Raw genomic sequence first — 17,500 nt, 5'->3', positions numbered from 1 at the left:
CATCGCCACACTCCGTGTGATCCATGGAAACCTTCTATTAACATGAGCGACGCATCTGTTCCAGCTGATGTGTGAAAACATCAGACCAACTTCCCCCTCAAGGAAAGAAGGAGGGAAAAAAAGTAAATGACAAAACTATAAACTCAACGACAAATTCTGTATCAAAGGAACAAGGCAGCATCTGGAGATGATTGGGATTGGAACCTCTCCTTTGTGGGGCCTGGGGACACCTGGAGAGGGGAGGACGGGGGGTCCCCCTGAATGCTATTGTAACCTGATTGTTTAGATTATTAACAGCTACATGCGCGCCTGGGGAACACGTCCGTAGTCCCACGGTTATTGCCTTGCTGGGGGAAGAGACAAGAGGGAAGGAGAGAGAGAGAGAGAGAGAGAGAGAGAGAGAGAGAGAGAGAGAGAGAGAGAGAGAGAGAGAGAGAGAGAGAAGCCTGAATTGCTTCGAGTATAGATCACCTTTTGGTTTCATGGAAGCCAAAAGCAACACCGCTGAGAAAGGTTCTGACTTCACTGGGTTACGTGGTTCGGGCTGACTATAGTCAACACTGGAAGTCGTCAAATTATCTGTTTTTGAGGGAATTCTCTGATCTTATCACTGGAGGAGTGTGGGGGTCCGTGAGAGTGGGAGCGTAAGGAAACGTGCGTGTGTGTGTGTGTCGATGAGAGAGAGAGAGAGAGAGAGAGAGAGAGAGAGAGAGAGAGAGAGAGAGAGAGAGAGAGAGAGAGAGAGAGAGATCTAATATCAAAACTGAGAGGTGTACGACAGGAAATGTGTGAGGAAGCCAGACACTCTATATGTTTACTATTTGGATGTTACGGGAAGAAAAGTTTACACTCATGTTGTCCCATCACTTAACCTTGTATATGTGTACCATGTCTTTTACTCCTATGTATGTACGCACACACACACACACACACACACACACACCCTAATTTATGCCAGGTACCGATTCGATCGACCAGACCCTTGGGGGAGGGATGAACAGCTGGGTGAACTGTGCACCGGGTGCCACGACCAAGATTCGAACCTATGCGGGTTTTGATCCCAGGTAACCCATTCATTCGTGATTGTCAGTAACCATAACCAATATACCACGGAAGTCCGTGTGTGTGTGTGTGTGTGTGTGTGTGTGTGTGTTGTGTGTGTGTGTGTGTATGGCAATTTACAGAACATACTCAGGCCTTAGCTAATAGGAGCCACTATTTCCATATATCTGATGAAGTTATACACTAATCAACAGCGGATTCATCACTGTGCTATAAACCTCTGGTAAGTTATATATGGATCTTGCTGTCAATCTATGTATGTTCTAATGGGTGAATGTTATTGAATTGAATGGTCCTAAACTAATCCGGGACAATGAACTGACGAGCACACATATTGTGCCAGATCTACGCTTGATATCATACATATTCTTCAAGTAGACACCGTAAGATGCTGAATTCCATTAAGAGTTTACAATGCAAGCAGAGAACACAATGTAAGCCACAGAGAGAAGCTTGTGCAGTAGTGATAGAATTGGTCATTACATAACTATGAAGGGTCTGGTCAAAGGCCAGCTAGATCATCTTAAACTGCGCGATAGTGCGCGGGAGATATAGAAAAAAATGGAAAAGGGATAAATGAATCAAGAGACATAAGGCCAGATCATCTTAAACTGCCCAATAGTGCGCGGGAGATATAGAAAAAATGGAAAAGGGATGAATAAATCAAGGGACATAGCCTGATGTCATACAAGATAACAGTATAAAAGGAAAAGGGGAAAAAAAAACGCTTATAGAAGACGGGAATAAGCGCTATTAAATCGTCAGAGATGAAGACAAGTGACGTGGTGAAAACGAAAAGTGGTACTGTGGCATATACTCCATCCTGTCATGGATATTCAGCCGTTTACTGTATGGCCAGAACGAGGCATGGATAACAGGATAAACAAATAAGAAGCTAATAATTGTCATCGCTGACATCGATCGCGCTTGTTGTCCGCATAGACATCTATCGCCACCTACTATAATGGCAGAAAGCTAAAGTAATGCATAAAGGATCGAACAAATGGGTGAAGAAAGCCTTGGAAGCAGTCCACATATGCAAAGCATGATTGACCAGTTATTGGGAGGGATTTACACGATGGACACAGCAGCTCCAAACATGGCTGTGGTGGAATTTGGGGAAAGGAGGCCAGAAATTGTGGAAGCTGGCCAGCCCAAGGGAAGGGGAGGATGCTTTACGACATCCAGCGAGGTGACCTGCGGATACGAAAGTCTTACGTCTTTGTATTTTGCTCAGCCTCTCCAAGAGAATGCCTTGTCACAAGCCGAGAAGGTGTTTGGCGAGACTGTACTCCTTATGATACAGCCTCACCAAAGGTGGCTTTTACTCATGGTGCAACCTCGAGCAGGTGGAACCAGAGAAAATCAGTAATATATATATATATATATATATATATATATATATATATATATATATATATATATATATATATATATATATATAAAACACATAATGCCCCCAACGCCAAAAGCAAACACAATAGACATCACGGAGCAGCATCAGTCCCAAGTAGGAAAGCCACAAGGTTTTAAAAACATTAGAGGCAGTGTTTTGTGTCCCTCTCCCCTGGAATCCTGGCCTCCCGTCTGGAATCCTGGACTGCCGTCTGGAAGCCTGGCCTCCCGTCTGGAAGCCTGGACTGCCGTCTGGAAGCCTGGCCTTCCGTCGCGACGAGAAGAAAAAAAAGAAAAGGCCTTGAACTACCATAATCCAGTGAAATGGCCGTGAAGGACGTGGAAAGACATAATAAACATTTAGATGGTATATTAGGCCTGCAGGACATAATCGAGAGGAAATATCAGTCGAAACAGAGCGTGTAATGTGCGGCTGGCGCAATGGTTATAGGTTTCCACGGAATTCTGCTTGGGACATGAGGCCTTAAAGTGGGGAGTGACTCCCTGGATAAAGCTGGGTAGAACTGGATACGAATCAGCTATAAAAACCGGAGGGTGAAGGGTGGAGAGAAGGAAGAGGGATTGGAATACAGACAGATAATATGTGGATAAGATATAAAGGACTGGGATAAGGATAGAAAAACGAAAGATTGGGGTATTGACAGATGATATATGGATAAGAAATAAAGGATTGGGATAAAGATTAGTATCAAGATTATTATCATTATTATTATTATTATTATCATTATTATCATCATTATCATTATTATTACTATATACTATTATTATTATCATTATTATCATTATTATTATTATTATTATTATTATTATCATTATTATTATTATTATTATTATCATTATCATTATCATTATCATTATTATCATTATTATCATTATTATCATTATTATCATTATTATCATTATTATCATTATTATCATTATTATCATTATTATCATTATTATCATTATTATCATTATTATCATTATTATCATTATTATTACTATTATCATCATTATCATCATTATCATCATTATCATCATTATCATCATTATCATCATTATCATCATTATCATCATTATCATCATTATCATCATTATCATCATTATCATCATTATCATCATTATCATCATTATCATCATTATCATCATTATCATCATTATCATCATTATCATCATTATCATCATTATCATCATTATCATCATTATCATCATTATCATCATTATCATCATTATCATCATTATCATCATTATCATCATTATCATCATTATCATCATTATCATCATTATCATCATTATCATCATTATCATCATTATCATCATTATCATCATTATCATCATTATCATCATTATCATCATTATCATCATTATCATCATTATCATCATTATCATCATTATCATCATTATCATCATTATCATCATTATCATCATTATCATCATTATCATCATTATCATCATTATCATCATTATCATCATTATCATCATTATCATCATTATCATCATTATCATCATTATCATCATTATCATCATTATCATCATTATCATCATTATCATCATTATCATCATTATCATCATTATCATCATTATCATCATTATCATCATTATCATCATTATCATCATTATCATCATTATCATCATTATCATCATTATCATCATTATCATCATTATCATCATTATCATCATTATCATCATTATCATCATTATCATCATTATCATCATTATCATCATTATCATCATTATCATCATTATCATCATTATCATCATTATCATCATTATCATCATTATCATCATTATCATCATTATCATCATTATCATCATTATCATCATTATCATCATTATCATCATTATCATCATTATCATCATTATCATCATTATCATCATTATCATCATTATCATCATTATCATCATTATCATCATTATCATCATTATCATCATTATCATCATTATCATCATTATCATCATTATCATCATTATCATCATTATCATCATTATCATCATTATCATCATTATCATCATTATCATCATTATCATCATTATCATCATTATCATCATTATCATCATTATCATCATTATCATCATTATCATCATTATCATCATTATCATCATTATCATCATTATCATCATTATCATCATTATCATCATTATCATCATTATCATCATTATCATCATTATCATCATTATCATCATTATCATCATTATCATCATTATCATCATTATCATCATTATCATCATTATCATCATTATCATCATTATCATCATTATCATCATTATCATCATTATCATCATTATCATCATTATCATCATTATCATCATTATCATCATTATCATCATTATCATCATTATCATCATTATCATCATTATCATCATTATCATCATTATCATCATTATCATCATTATCATCATTATCATCATTATCATCATTATCATCATTATCATCATTATCATCATTATCATCATTATCATCATTATCATCATTATCATCATTATCATCATTATCATCATTATCATCATTATCATCATTATCATCATTATCATCATTATCATCATTATCATCATTATCATCATTATCATCATTATCATCATTATCATCATTATCATCATTATCATCATTATCATCATTATCATCATTATCATCATTATCATCATTATCATCATTATCATCATTATCATCATTATCATCATTATCATCATTATCATCATTATCATCATTATCATCATTATCATCATTATCATCATTATCATCATTATCATCATTATCATCATTATCATCATTATCATCATTATCATCATTATCATCATTATCATCATTATCATCATTATCATCATTATCATCATTATCATCATTATCATCATTATCATCATTATCATCATTATCATCATTATCATCATTATCATCATTATCATCATTATCATCATTATCATCATTATCATCATTATCATCATTATCATCATTATCATCATTATCATCATTATCATCATTATCATCATTATCATCATTATCATCATTATCATCATTATCATCATTATCATCATTATCATCATTATCATCATTATCATCATTATCATCATTATCATCATTATCATCATTATCATCATTATCATCATTATCATCATTATCATCATTATCATCATTATCATCATTATCATCATTATCATCATTATCATCATTATCATCATTATCATCATTATCATCATTATCATCATTATCATCATTATCATCATTATCATCATTATCATCATTATCATCATTATCATCATTATCATCATTATCATCATTATCATCATTATCATCATTATCATCATTATCATCATTATCATCATTATCATCATTATCATCATTATCATCATTATCATCATTATCATCATTATCATCATTATCATCATTATCATCATTATCATCATTATCATCATTATCATCATTATCATCATTATCATCATTATCATCATTATCATCATTATCATCATTATCATCATTATCATCATTATCATCATTATCATCATTATCATCATTATCATCATTATCATCATTATCATCATTATCATCATTATCATCATTATCATCATTATCATCATTATCATCATTATCATCATTATCATCATTATCATCATTATCATCATTATCATCATTATCATCATTATCATCATTATCATCATTATCATCATTATCATCATTATCATCATTATCATCATTATCATCATTATCATCATTATCATCATTATCATCATTATCATCATTATCATCATTATCATCATTATCATCATTATCATCATTATCATCATTATCATCATTATCATCATTATCATCATCTTATTATCATCATTATCATCATTATCATCATTATCATCATTATCATCATTATCATCATTATCATCATTATCATCATTATCATCATTATCATCATTATCATCATTATCATCATTATCATCATTATACGAGAACATGTTTTGGTAAGATTCTGGTATATGAGAGATCAATAGTAGGTTGATTATGGCTTCCTCTCCCTCATAAACTGCCCACAGATCAATCTAGTAGACTGGCTTCCTCTCCCTTATAAACTGGCCCAGAGATCAATTTAATAGACTGGCTTCCTCTCCCTTATAAACTGCCTAGAGGTAAATTTCTAATAGACTGGCTTCCTCTCCCTTATAAACTGCCCACAGATCAATCTAGTAGACGGGCTTCCTCTCCCTTATAAACTGCCCAAAGAGATAAATTAATAGACTGGCTTCCTCTCCCTTATAAACTGCCCACAGATCAATCTAGTAGACTGGCTTCCTCTCCCTTATAAACTGCCCAGAGATCAATTTAATAGACTGGCTTCCTCTCCCTTATGAACTGCCCACAGATCAATCTAGTAGACTGGCTTCCTCTCCCTTATAAACTGCCCAGAGATCAATCTAATAGACTGGCTTCCTCTCCCTCATAAACTGCCCAGAGATCAATCTAATAGACTGGCTTTCTCCCTATCAGATTAACTGGCTACAGATCAATACTAATATCTGAAATAAGACTTGGAATATTAATCAAAATAAAAGAGATTGATTTAAAAAAATAATAATAACCTGACAAAGTCTTCACTGAAGAGAGAGAAACGTTGTTGGAGACTCGATGAAAATATAAAAGGCTTTAACAAAGGAATGAATATTCGAGGGGTGGGGGGGTGGGGGGGGATCATTGAGGGCGAATTTCGAAGCGGTAATACATTAAAAGCACCAATGGGGGACTCACCTCATGTGCGTAGCTCTCTCGAGATTTCTCGGAGATGGAGGAAAGGGTCTCGCCTGTGACGGTGCCCGTGTAGGAAGAGGGCGCGTACATCTCGATGGTCGTGCTTTTGCTTGACCCCTTATCAGACGAAGCTGTGAAGACGCGGAAGAATACACATTAGCATACACACACACACACACACACACACACACACACACACACACACACGGTGGGGGACAGAGAGCCCCGACGAGGCTAGGAAGACGTGGAGAATAAGTCTTAGCATTCACACACACACACAGGGGAGGACACAGAGGGACTCGTCAACTCAAAATACTTGCTAGTGATTCAGGCTTAACAGCCAGATTTAGCAGATTTAACTTTACGATCATGATGGAGCACCTTCCTACATCATCATGATGGTCCTAACTTATAGTTATAAGGATAAGTTTCTTATGACTATAGTTATTGAGAAGTTTGTGCATCAATGTAATCAGTCTCATACTGATGGTATAAAGCTATTCTATACTCTAAGAGTCTATGACATCTTATCAAATTTCAATAATTGGAGGATTAATGTCTTCTGCAACAAGGGACTATACACAATTCTCATAATCTGTTTTGAAACAAATTAACTCAAAATCTAAAAGAAAGAGGAGAAAAAACTCTTGTTATAAAAGGTTTGAAAAGACATGGTCATAACGCCGAATCTAATCTAGGAAATGGAATTAGATTGCAATGCTACATTCTTAGAACACCTTCTAAAGATAAGAATAGATACCAAAGCACCATTATAGTTAGCATAGGCATCTGCTAGAACATGATCTAAATCGATCACTAAGCTAAGATTTGAGTGGCTTAAACCTGTGGTATTTGTAAGACCTAGTGGCATGGTGAGTGATATGTGGAGAGGGAGAGAGAGAGAGAGAGAGAGAGAGAGAGAGAGAGAGAGAGAGAGAGAGAGAGAGAGAGAGAGAGAGAGAGAGAGAGAGAGAGAGAGTCAAAACTAACTTGTCAGTACATGCACGTGGAAATGAAATTTCTAGGCTACGGAGAAAGCAGGCACAAATGTATTTTGTCCAATGTGTCAAGAGCTCTTGCATACTAAATAAGCCAAAAGATAAAGACTTCCCACGCTAAGCGTAGTTACATACTTTACCTGGAACACTGTGTGCGTGTGTGTGTAGAATTCATTCAGTGACTAAGAATTTCCACTGGAGAGACATAGATAACCACAGTGTTATAAGAGGAAGGAAGGCACGAGTGTTTGTGTAATCTATTTTCAGTTCATGATGAACATATCAGCTCTGCCTGATATCTTGATACTGAATGAGGTTCATTTTCCTCTTGAAATAAACTGAAGGGTAATGTTACATATTCAGACTTGAGTTCATGGGTATTTCGGTGATGTTAAACATGTGACTTTGAGCAAAAGGATATCACATATATGGCACAGTCTGTTTTTCTCAAGGGAAATGGCAGAGACTTTGACTAATTTCTCTGAATACGAAAGGAGCCTAACCTATCAGACCGCACACTGAAAATGATTAATAATAGTGGACTCTAAAATGGTGAAGTATGTGTTTTGATAAAGTAGAAGGAAAAATTAAAGTCGAAAAGTTGAAGAATCTAAGTCTCAGAGAGAAACGTTTAAGAGGAATTGGACAAGAAGCTAAAGAAAATCGGCGAAACCGCACAAATGTATGTGACGTGATAGAACATTTGGGAAAAAAAAAAAAAAGATGTCTTAGTGGGGTACTATACAATCCTCGGAACTATGAAGATTAGGTTTGGAAGAAAAGGGAAAATATGATGGAAAGATGATATAAGGTGGCTCATGCCAAGAGAAAACCCGCGTTCTTTTCTTTCTGAAAAAATAGAGAGAACTTAAAAAGGGAAAAGGTGAAGAAGAAAAGTTCTTGAAAAGGGGAAAGAACGATGATGGTGGCAATGAACATGAGGAAGAGCAAAAGGAGTGAGAATGCAGGGGAGAGGAATATGCTACAGTAAATGAAGGTAAGCAGATGTACAACAGCAATCAGTGTGCAGAAACTAAAAGCGAGGGTGTAACACACGCCTCTGATAGTCGACTGGTGTGGGGTAGTAGGTGTGTCTTGAGAGGCGGATAGACGATAATGATACAAGGGACGAGGTTTTGGTGCTTTAGGATTAGAGGCTGACAGAGAGTGAAGGTGTACACACAGGAAGCAAAGATACTAACAGAGAGAAAATAAGAATACAAAGGAATACATGGAAATTCAAACAGTAACAGACCGCCTGGTTCCCTTCGAGGCTGTTTGTGGGAGAGGATGAGATATGGAAATCATAGATCAGTTTGGTCAGGGTAGAAACCATTGGAATCTAAGATAAAGACAAAGATGTTTAAAAGAGCAGCGGTGCAACAGAACAGTGAAGAAGCAAGCTGTGTTTATGATGTGATAGATAAAGTTCGTAAGGGACTATGTTAACAGCATTGAAGCAGATACAGAAAGTGTACACAGTAGGAGCATCGTATACCCAATGACCAAACGAAGGGAGTGATTATTCCACAGTGTAAATGGAACGATACAAGAGGCTTTCGCTGAGTCGCTGAACTCTATGACTTGACTTTTTGTTATAGTCGTGTATGAAAGATGACTGAACCCTCTGTACACGGGAGAAAGAAAGGAGAGGTGCTCAGGGTTGGAAGAGGGGTGTAAAGCGGATTTTCCACGTGAACAAGTCATGCATTAAAGACTTGGGGAGCGAAAGTGAAAGTGTACCCGTATAAGACTGCTGAACAGTGTGAGTTTATGAGGGAAGATGGATTGCTTGTGTGAGAATATGGGATGTTATGAGAGAATGGCTATGAGTCAGTTATCTCGGGGTGTAACAAGAGGTACTGCCACCATGGGAGTTGAATACCTATTCAAAAGCAGTGAGAAAGATGTTAGATGGGACGCTCTTAGGTTACGGCCGCTCCAGAGTGGAAATGAGCTGGTGAGTGTGGAGAGGGGCCTAGTATCGTAGCTCTCTGTAGATGCCGGGAGAATGAATACTTATCGTGAGCAGCAAGAGTAAATGGTGAAAGTAGATGGTGTAAATGGTGACGATAATCTACGTAGGAGAAAAATGTGTAATCCGGTGCACTACAGATAATCAGCAGTCACTATCAGCACTACAGTAGAAGTGTTCGCTTCTGGTTGATAGTAGTACAGATACAGAGTACCATAACCTCCCTTTGACTAGCTAACATACCCTCCACCTATAGCCATCACCACCACCAACATGCGCAGCGCTGACTCGTCAGGCGCGCCTTACCCTGACTACCCTGACGGCGGCGTCGACGGTGGAGGACGCACGCTACCAGCACCACGTTGACTACCACCAGGAGGCCGCCCACCTGTGGACACGGAGAGCGTCACCACACGCGGCAGGTCGGCCTTGTCCGCCAGCACCCGCGAGATGGCTCTCTCTACCTCCGTCAATGGCGGGGAACCTGGACACATACACACACACACTCGCTACCTTTGGGTACTGATTGGTTGAGCGAGCAGAGGGCGCTGAAAAAAAACCGGGCCCTCTGCCCGCTAGGCAGCCGAAGCTTGCCGTCATAGGGGCAACTAACCTGTTAACCGCTTGCGGGCCCGACGCTTGATGAAGCAAGCGACCAGAGCTACGTTGAGGACGAGGAGGGCCGCTCCCACCAGCGTGATGATGATGACGATGAGGCCAGAGACACGGGAGCCCGGGGCCACAGTGGGAGGGGTGTCTGTGGGCGGAGCCGTGCCTGGGGGGAGGTTAAGTTAGTACTTCTACACCATCACCACTACTACTATGGACCCCAGATAGGACTTTCACTACTACGCCATCACCACCACTATCACCCAGAAAGCACCATTGTAGCACCATCACCACCACTATCACCCAGAAAGCATCAGTGAAAACACCCTCACCATTACATCTGCAGTATTGTTCACCATTGATGCCCCCAGCTAGCATCATGACTACACAATCACCACAACTATATGGTCTCAGCCAGCACAGGTACTGTAACACCACCACCACCACCACTGTAAGCTACCACTGCCACGCCATTACCATAAATGTATACAGCTCTTGCATCATTACTGTGCCCAACACTGTCATTATTTTAGTGAAGAGAACCTAAGCTTTCCAATCCTTACAGTTTGGCACAACTACCTAAGCTTAACATGTGATATTAGTGTGCTCGTATCATCAAGCATTCACTATACACCTCACTTTTCACTACACACTGTTAAAAACACCACAACAGACTTATCATATTAGAGACAGTATTTGTACCATCCTCACACATCACTATATCATCAACATTCGAAAGGCAATCAAAGAGTTTTGCAAAAAGGTCTATGAATCATTAAAGTGAATCTTTGGGTAATCTGATTTTACAAATATGACGTGATTTGTATTCTGACATTGAACCAAAAGGCTCTTACCAAAAAAGGTGTCTGCGGGGCGGATGTTCATCAACTTACGCTGGTCGTGAATGGCAATGATGTCCACCACATGTCATAGCAGCAATATGAGGCCAGAGAGTTCAAGCGCCCTTCATATGCCACTGATGAGACAACTGTTGCCCAAATCGAGCACTTGATTTTGGCGGATCGACGTCTTAAAGTCGAGATAATGAGCGATAAAGCTGGAACTTCGCATGGATGCGTTGTGACCGTCATCCATAAACATTCGGGCAATGGGCTAAGGTTCAGGTAAGACGAGAAACTTCAGCGCTCTGGATCAACACCAGGGAGGGTTGCCACAAGTCGCGAGCTGCTCGAATTGTGTTAAAGCCAATCCAGCCAACTTTCTCTCCCGTCTGGTGACACGGGACAAGACCTGATCAGATCCGTCTCGGAAACCCTGAGTCCAGGAGTAGATGAGATCAAGGCTTCTATTATCTGGGATCAGTCATAGGGATTCTGTTGATCGACTCTACTCCATGGAAAACAACGATCAGACGATTACTGTGCGACGTGATTGAGAAAATATTTTGCGTAATGCCATGAAGGAGAGTCAGTAGGGAATATTGAGCACAGGTGTTTTCCCGGATTCCTTGACGTCGCACAGGTCCATAAGGCCCTTACAGCACAAGCTGCTCATACTTTGTGCCTGTGGCTTCGAGCAAACTCAGCCTCTGTCCTTACAACCCAGACCTGCCCGAAGTGGCTATAGCATCTATATCATGACTTCAATTCCCCACCTTCTTAGTCAACGTTCTGAAGGACTACTCGGTTGCTTACAGTGGCTTCTGATGCCTTATATGATCAGGAGCCAGAGAGCATCTGTAAAACTGTCATAACGAACTGGAAGGACATTTAGAACTAAGTTGAAAAACACTAGAAATGTTTGTCTGCCTTTTCTTTTTTCATTTTACACCTTGTTCACAAAACTCTTTTTTGACTGCCACGCTTACTTTAACTGTATAGTGTCCATGAATGATGCATAAACGCAGCACTGTCTGATCTACATTTTCATATCCTATTTAGCTCAAAAGCGTACGTCACCACAAAGTTAATTCACGGAATATAACCGTTCACACAAAAAAATCTATTCTAACTGGTGATCATAACACACTACTGTCAAACATAACTTCAGCACCAACAGTATGCCAAACCACCATCAACCACACCATAGATACTACAACTACTAATATTACTACATGAATACTACAACTACAACCAATATTACTACATAGATACTACAACTAATATTACTACATAAATACTACAACTACAATCACTAACACTACTTCATAACACCGTCACGATCTACAACAACCACACCAACCACACAACCATACACTACACCACCATCCTCATTGACGACCTTGCCCCAGCGGTCAACCATAACCATGACTTAATCAAACCACCAAGCCACACCACACACTCATTACCACTATTACCATACCACACCACTACCAAAACCATAGACTATCCCAACCTCGTCCCATGATCGTATCCCACATCCCCAGGCATTTCACATCACCAACCAGAGCCCAGGCAGTGCCACATCACTCCAAGCATACCACATACATCATCCCCACCCCATCACATACATCATCTCCCCACCACATACATCATTTCCCACCCAACACATACATCACCCTCTCCTCACCACATGCATCACCTCCTGCCTACCTTGTATATCTTCCTCTCCCCACCACATACAACGCCCCCTCCCCACCACATACATCATCTCCTCCCCAACCACATACATTACCCTCTCCCCAGCACATATACATTACCCTCTCCCCACCACATGCATCACCTCCTGCCTACCCCGTACATCTCCCCTTCCCCGCCACATACATCGCCCCCTCCCCAACCACATACATAATCAATCCCTACCACATACATCATTTCCTCCACATACACATACATCACCCACTCCCCACCACATGCATCACCACCTGCCTGCCACGTACATCTCGCCCTCCCCACCACATACATCATCCCCCTTCCCAACCACATACATCACTCCCTCTTCAACTACATACATCTCCAGCACTTTCAAACGCATCACCATCCTCACACCAGCCGCACAACATCACCTACAACAGACACACACCATCATCCGCACAACACTACACCTCAAACAGACCACCTCTTTAACCCGGTCAGAACGACCCCACTACGAGACCCTGGAACATAACAGATTACGACCCTTGGATATGATGGCGTCGACTCGGACCTCCTGCCTCCCCTTGGTAAAGGGTCGTATGTAAAAAGGCTACACCATCATACCCAAGGGTCGTACCGTCGTGCTCAAGGGATTATTTAGAACTAACAGAATAATATTCGTCTTGGATAAGGACAACATTTGCTACCATCCTCCTCACTCTCTTTGGGCTTCTTCCCTCATAACTTAACCTCACACGGGACCCAGTAACACACACACACACACACACACACACGCACACACCCGGCAGCCGGGGGAAACAGCATAATGGACCGCGAGGGAAAACCTTCATGGCCATGTGTGAAATGACATTTTGACGTATTTTGTCACATCTAAAATGGCGCTGATATTCTCATGCAAAGGACGGACGTCAGGAGAACAAAGACAGAGTCATTTTTTGGCGTAATCTGCAATTCTCATGCAAGGTCTGGCGTTAAGAGCGAATGATGACACAGGCGTATCAGCTTCGAATCTAAAATTGGTTCATATTTTCATGCAGGGTTCAGTCTTATGCCATGCTGTCACTGTCATGCCAGTCTTATGCCATGCTGTCACTGTCATGCCAGTCTTTGCGGGATTGTCATGCAAGTAGTTTGGCACTGTCAGTGTTTGACGATGTATACTTGCAGTGTTTGGTTAGTGTCATAGATTGCTTGGTATTGTCATGCTGTGTCAAGCGTTGTCATACTGTACTAGCTAGGAAGTCTCATGCATAGCTAGCATTGCCAAATAGTGCTTGGCATTGTCATGCTATGCCTGATATTTTCACATAGTATTTGGAACTGCCGTGTTGTGCTTGGCATTGCCAGACGATGCTTGACACTGTCATGCTTGGCATTGTCACACAGAGCTTGGCTGAGTCATGAGGCCCTTGGCATACCCATGCAACCACGTTATGGCGTTTCCAAAGTTATGCAAGGCATTTCAAACCGGTTATTATATGCATAGTGCGCGTCAGGGCGAGAGCGTGGTTTATGTTGGGTCGCCTTCATACGGCTTGAGACTAACCCATGAAGCATATACCACAGGGGCGAGTAATGTTTAAATTGGGTCGTGAAATTAAGAGGGGTCCCGCGGTAGAACCGGGAGCAAGAAAGACCATTTAAAGGATATAAGTGTATATATTACTCTCGAACCCTTTCTGGTGTACCTGATGTTCAAAACCTGGTGTGTATGGCCTTCGAGGAGGGAGGGTATTGGGGTGTTGTTATCTTCTACACAGACACCCCACAGCCTGGGTTGTCGAACTCCCAGGCTGCTGGTGGATAGAATAACACATTGTGATTCCCTGGTACTCTCTCTCTCTCTCTCTCTCTCTCTCTCTCTCTCTCTCTCTATCTCTCCAACTGCCCACACAGATTGCAATTTATCTACATTTACAATTTACACCTTTTCTTTTTTTTTAACCATGCTATCCTATATCTTTTTTTTTATCCCAGCTACATCTGAGCTAGAGAGCTGTGTCACTGAGCTTCAAAAACGCAACGTTGGAAGCGAGTTCCCCAACAGCTCTTTCAGACCAGTCTTCCGTTCGCTGAAGGACCCCAACAACCAGGAGAGGGAAACCTCATGTGTTCTTACAAACTTGAATGAGAAAAAAAGGATGATAGATAGATAGATAGACAGATATAGATAGATAGATAGATAGATAGATAGACAGATAGAGAGAGAGAGAGAGAGAGAGAGAGAGAGAGAGAGAGAGAGAGAGAGAGAGAGAGAGAGAGAGAGAGAGAGAGATACACTCGTAACTATCTAGATGGCGAAGGGAGTTGCAAGGAGTAGAGTTGGCTCCCAGCTATACCACACACACACACACACACACACACACACACACACACACACCGGGAAATAGCTTGCTCAAGGCCAGCAGCTCCAAACCCAACACCAAAACACAATTCCCCCAGCAGCAACCACAACAACAACACATCAACAACATCTGCTGCTTTTAAAAACCGGCATTAGTAGGTTACTCTTTCCTTGCCCCAGGGCAGGATTTCGACCTTGACGTTGTATAGGTCATAGCACTGTATTCCCCATCAGCTCCATCCCCACCCACTTTCCCCTTCAACTGACCCACCCACCCACCCACACAGGACACAGAGACCAGGAAATTAAACACAGTGCATGAGGAGGTGAGCCTCAGCCTGGGAAATTACTTGTAAGTTGCAATACTAGTGAGGATAAGAAGCAGGATGCCCGCTACTCACTGGGTCAAATAGGCATGACTGGTGGGTTTATATGAGGGGGGGGGGGTCGACACATCGAGGTACTGATGTTGATGTTCGGTTTATATGGATAAATGTCGATACGTCGATATTATTACTGTTATTATTATTATTATTATTATTATTATTATTATTATTATTATTATTATTATTACTAATATTATTATCATTATTATCATTATCATTATTATTATTATTATCATTATCACTATTGTTATCATAACATTACTATTACTATTATTATTATTATCATTATTATTATTATTATTATTATTATTATTATTATTATCATTATTATTATTATTATCATTATTATTATTATTATTCATTATCATTATTATGATTAGCAATCATTATCATTATCTTTATCCTCATCGTCGTTATCATTATCATTATCACAATTTGTTCACGTATCCCCATTATTGAGGGTATGGGTGCAAGCCCAGATGAATCTTACTGGAATGTATCTTTATCCCTATACATTACTGCCTTTCCCAGTCAAGCGATGTAGCCTCACTAACAGAGATTGTCTTCATTTGCACACATGCAGTCACAATCATATCATGCACGGAAACTCAAACCCTACATCTACAATTAGCCCAACAAAACTTCTCCATGGTTTACCTGGACCGCATCACCTGTTCTGTTTCTGCATATTGTCAGCACGTCATCCCCCATATACCACACCAATCCGATGAAATCTTAACAACACACATCTTACGCTCTCTTGGATTTTCAGGCCCCGATACCCCACAGCCTCATTCACTTTATCCATTTATCCCCTCTCGGTCATCGGCTTCCCCTTTGCTCCTTCACGAGTTCTTTTCCATATATATACCGGCCTTGTCGCGTACTGCCACACCTCTGAAGCTAATTACGATCATAAAGTTACAGTAATGATATTAATTACGATAATGAAACACTTATGGGGAAAAATAAGGTATAAAAAGATTTCAGGAGCAGAGAAGGGTGATCTAAACCCACACCTTTCACTAGCATTTGTTTTTTCATTCGTTCCCTGAGGGGAATTCAAGAACTCGTTGCTGTTCATTTATAACAAGGTTTATCTCAGGGTTCCATTGTTTCCACCGTAATTCAGCTGTCTTATGTATAAGAATCATAGACCTTAGCAACATCGCTCATAATTCCCTTTCATTTACTCTTATGAGGTAATTCTCATTCTCATAATATGGTCATGATCACGTTTGCGTCATGTTGATACACTTATATTTATTAACGTCTGGGTTTACCCGAGCATGTTAGATTACGTATCTGCCCAGATGCAAGCATCTGTAATCCAGACTGGATTACCAGGATTTAATAAACGGGAAAATACGAACGAGTTTTTGTAAGCAGTATCTGCAAAAGTGGATTATCCGGACAAAATATATTTCTCTGTAAATTTCCCCAATAGAAA

At 39.5% G+C, this 17,500-nt stretch overlaps 1 protein-coding gene across 2 annotated transcripts in view; it reads right to left on the bottom strand.

Annotated features, from left to right (window-relative positions):
• The window catches only part of LOC139749905 (nephrin-like), a 219,453-nt gene that overhangs the window by 13,420 nt on the left and 188,533 nt on the right, over positions 1 to 17,500 (bottom strand). Inside the window, exons 18-19 of one of the 2 annotated variants that reach the window (XM_071664308.1) lie at positions 10,770 to 10,931; positions 7,184 to 7,314 (exon numbers count right to left, since the gene is read on the bottom strand). In XM_071664308.1, coding sequence (XP_071520409.1) covers positions 7,184 to 7,314; positions 10,770 to 10,931 — 293 coding nt within the window. Of the gene's footprint in view, positions 1 to 7,182; positions 7,315 to 10,462; positions 10,641 to 10,769; positions 10,932 to 17,500 lie in introns of those variants that run through there. The other variant, XM_071664309.1, reaches the window with a different exon arrangement.

The sequence above is a fragment of the Panulirus ornatus genome, chromosome 8, assembly GCF_036320965.1.
Source record: "Panulirus ornatus isolate Po-2019 chromosome 8, ASM3632096v1, whole genome shotgun sequence".
Classification (NCBI taxonomy): Eukaryota; Metazoa; Arthropoda; class Malacostraca; order Decapoda; family Palinuridae; genus Panulirus; species Panulirus ornatus.
This window is presented reverse-complemented; position numbering and strand designations above follow the sequence as displayed.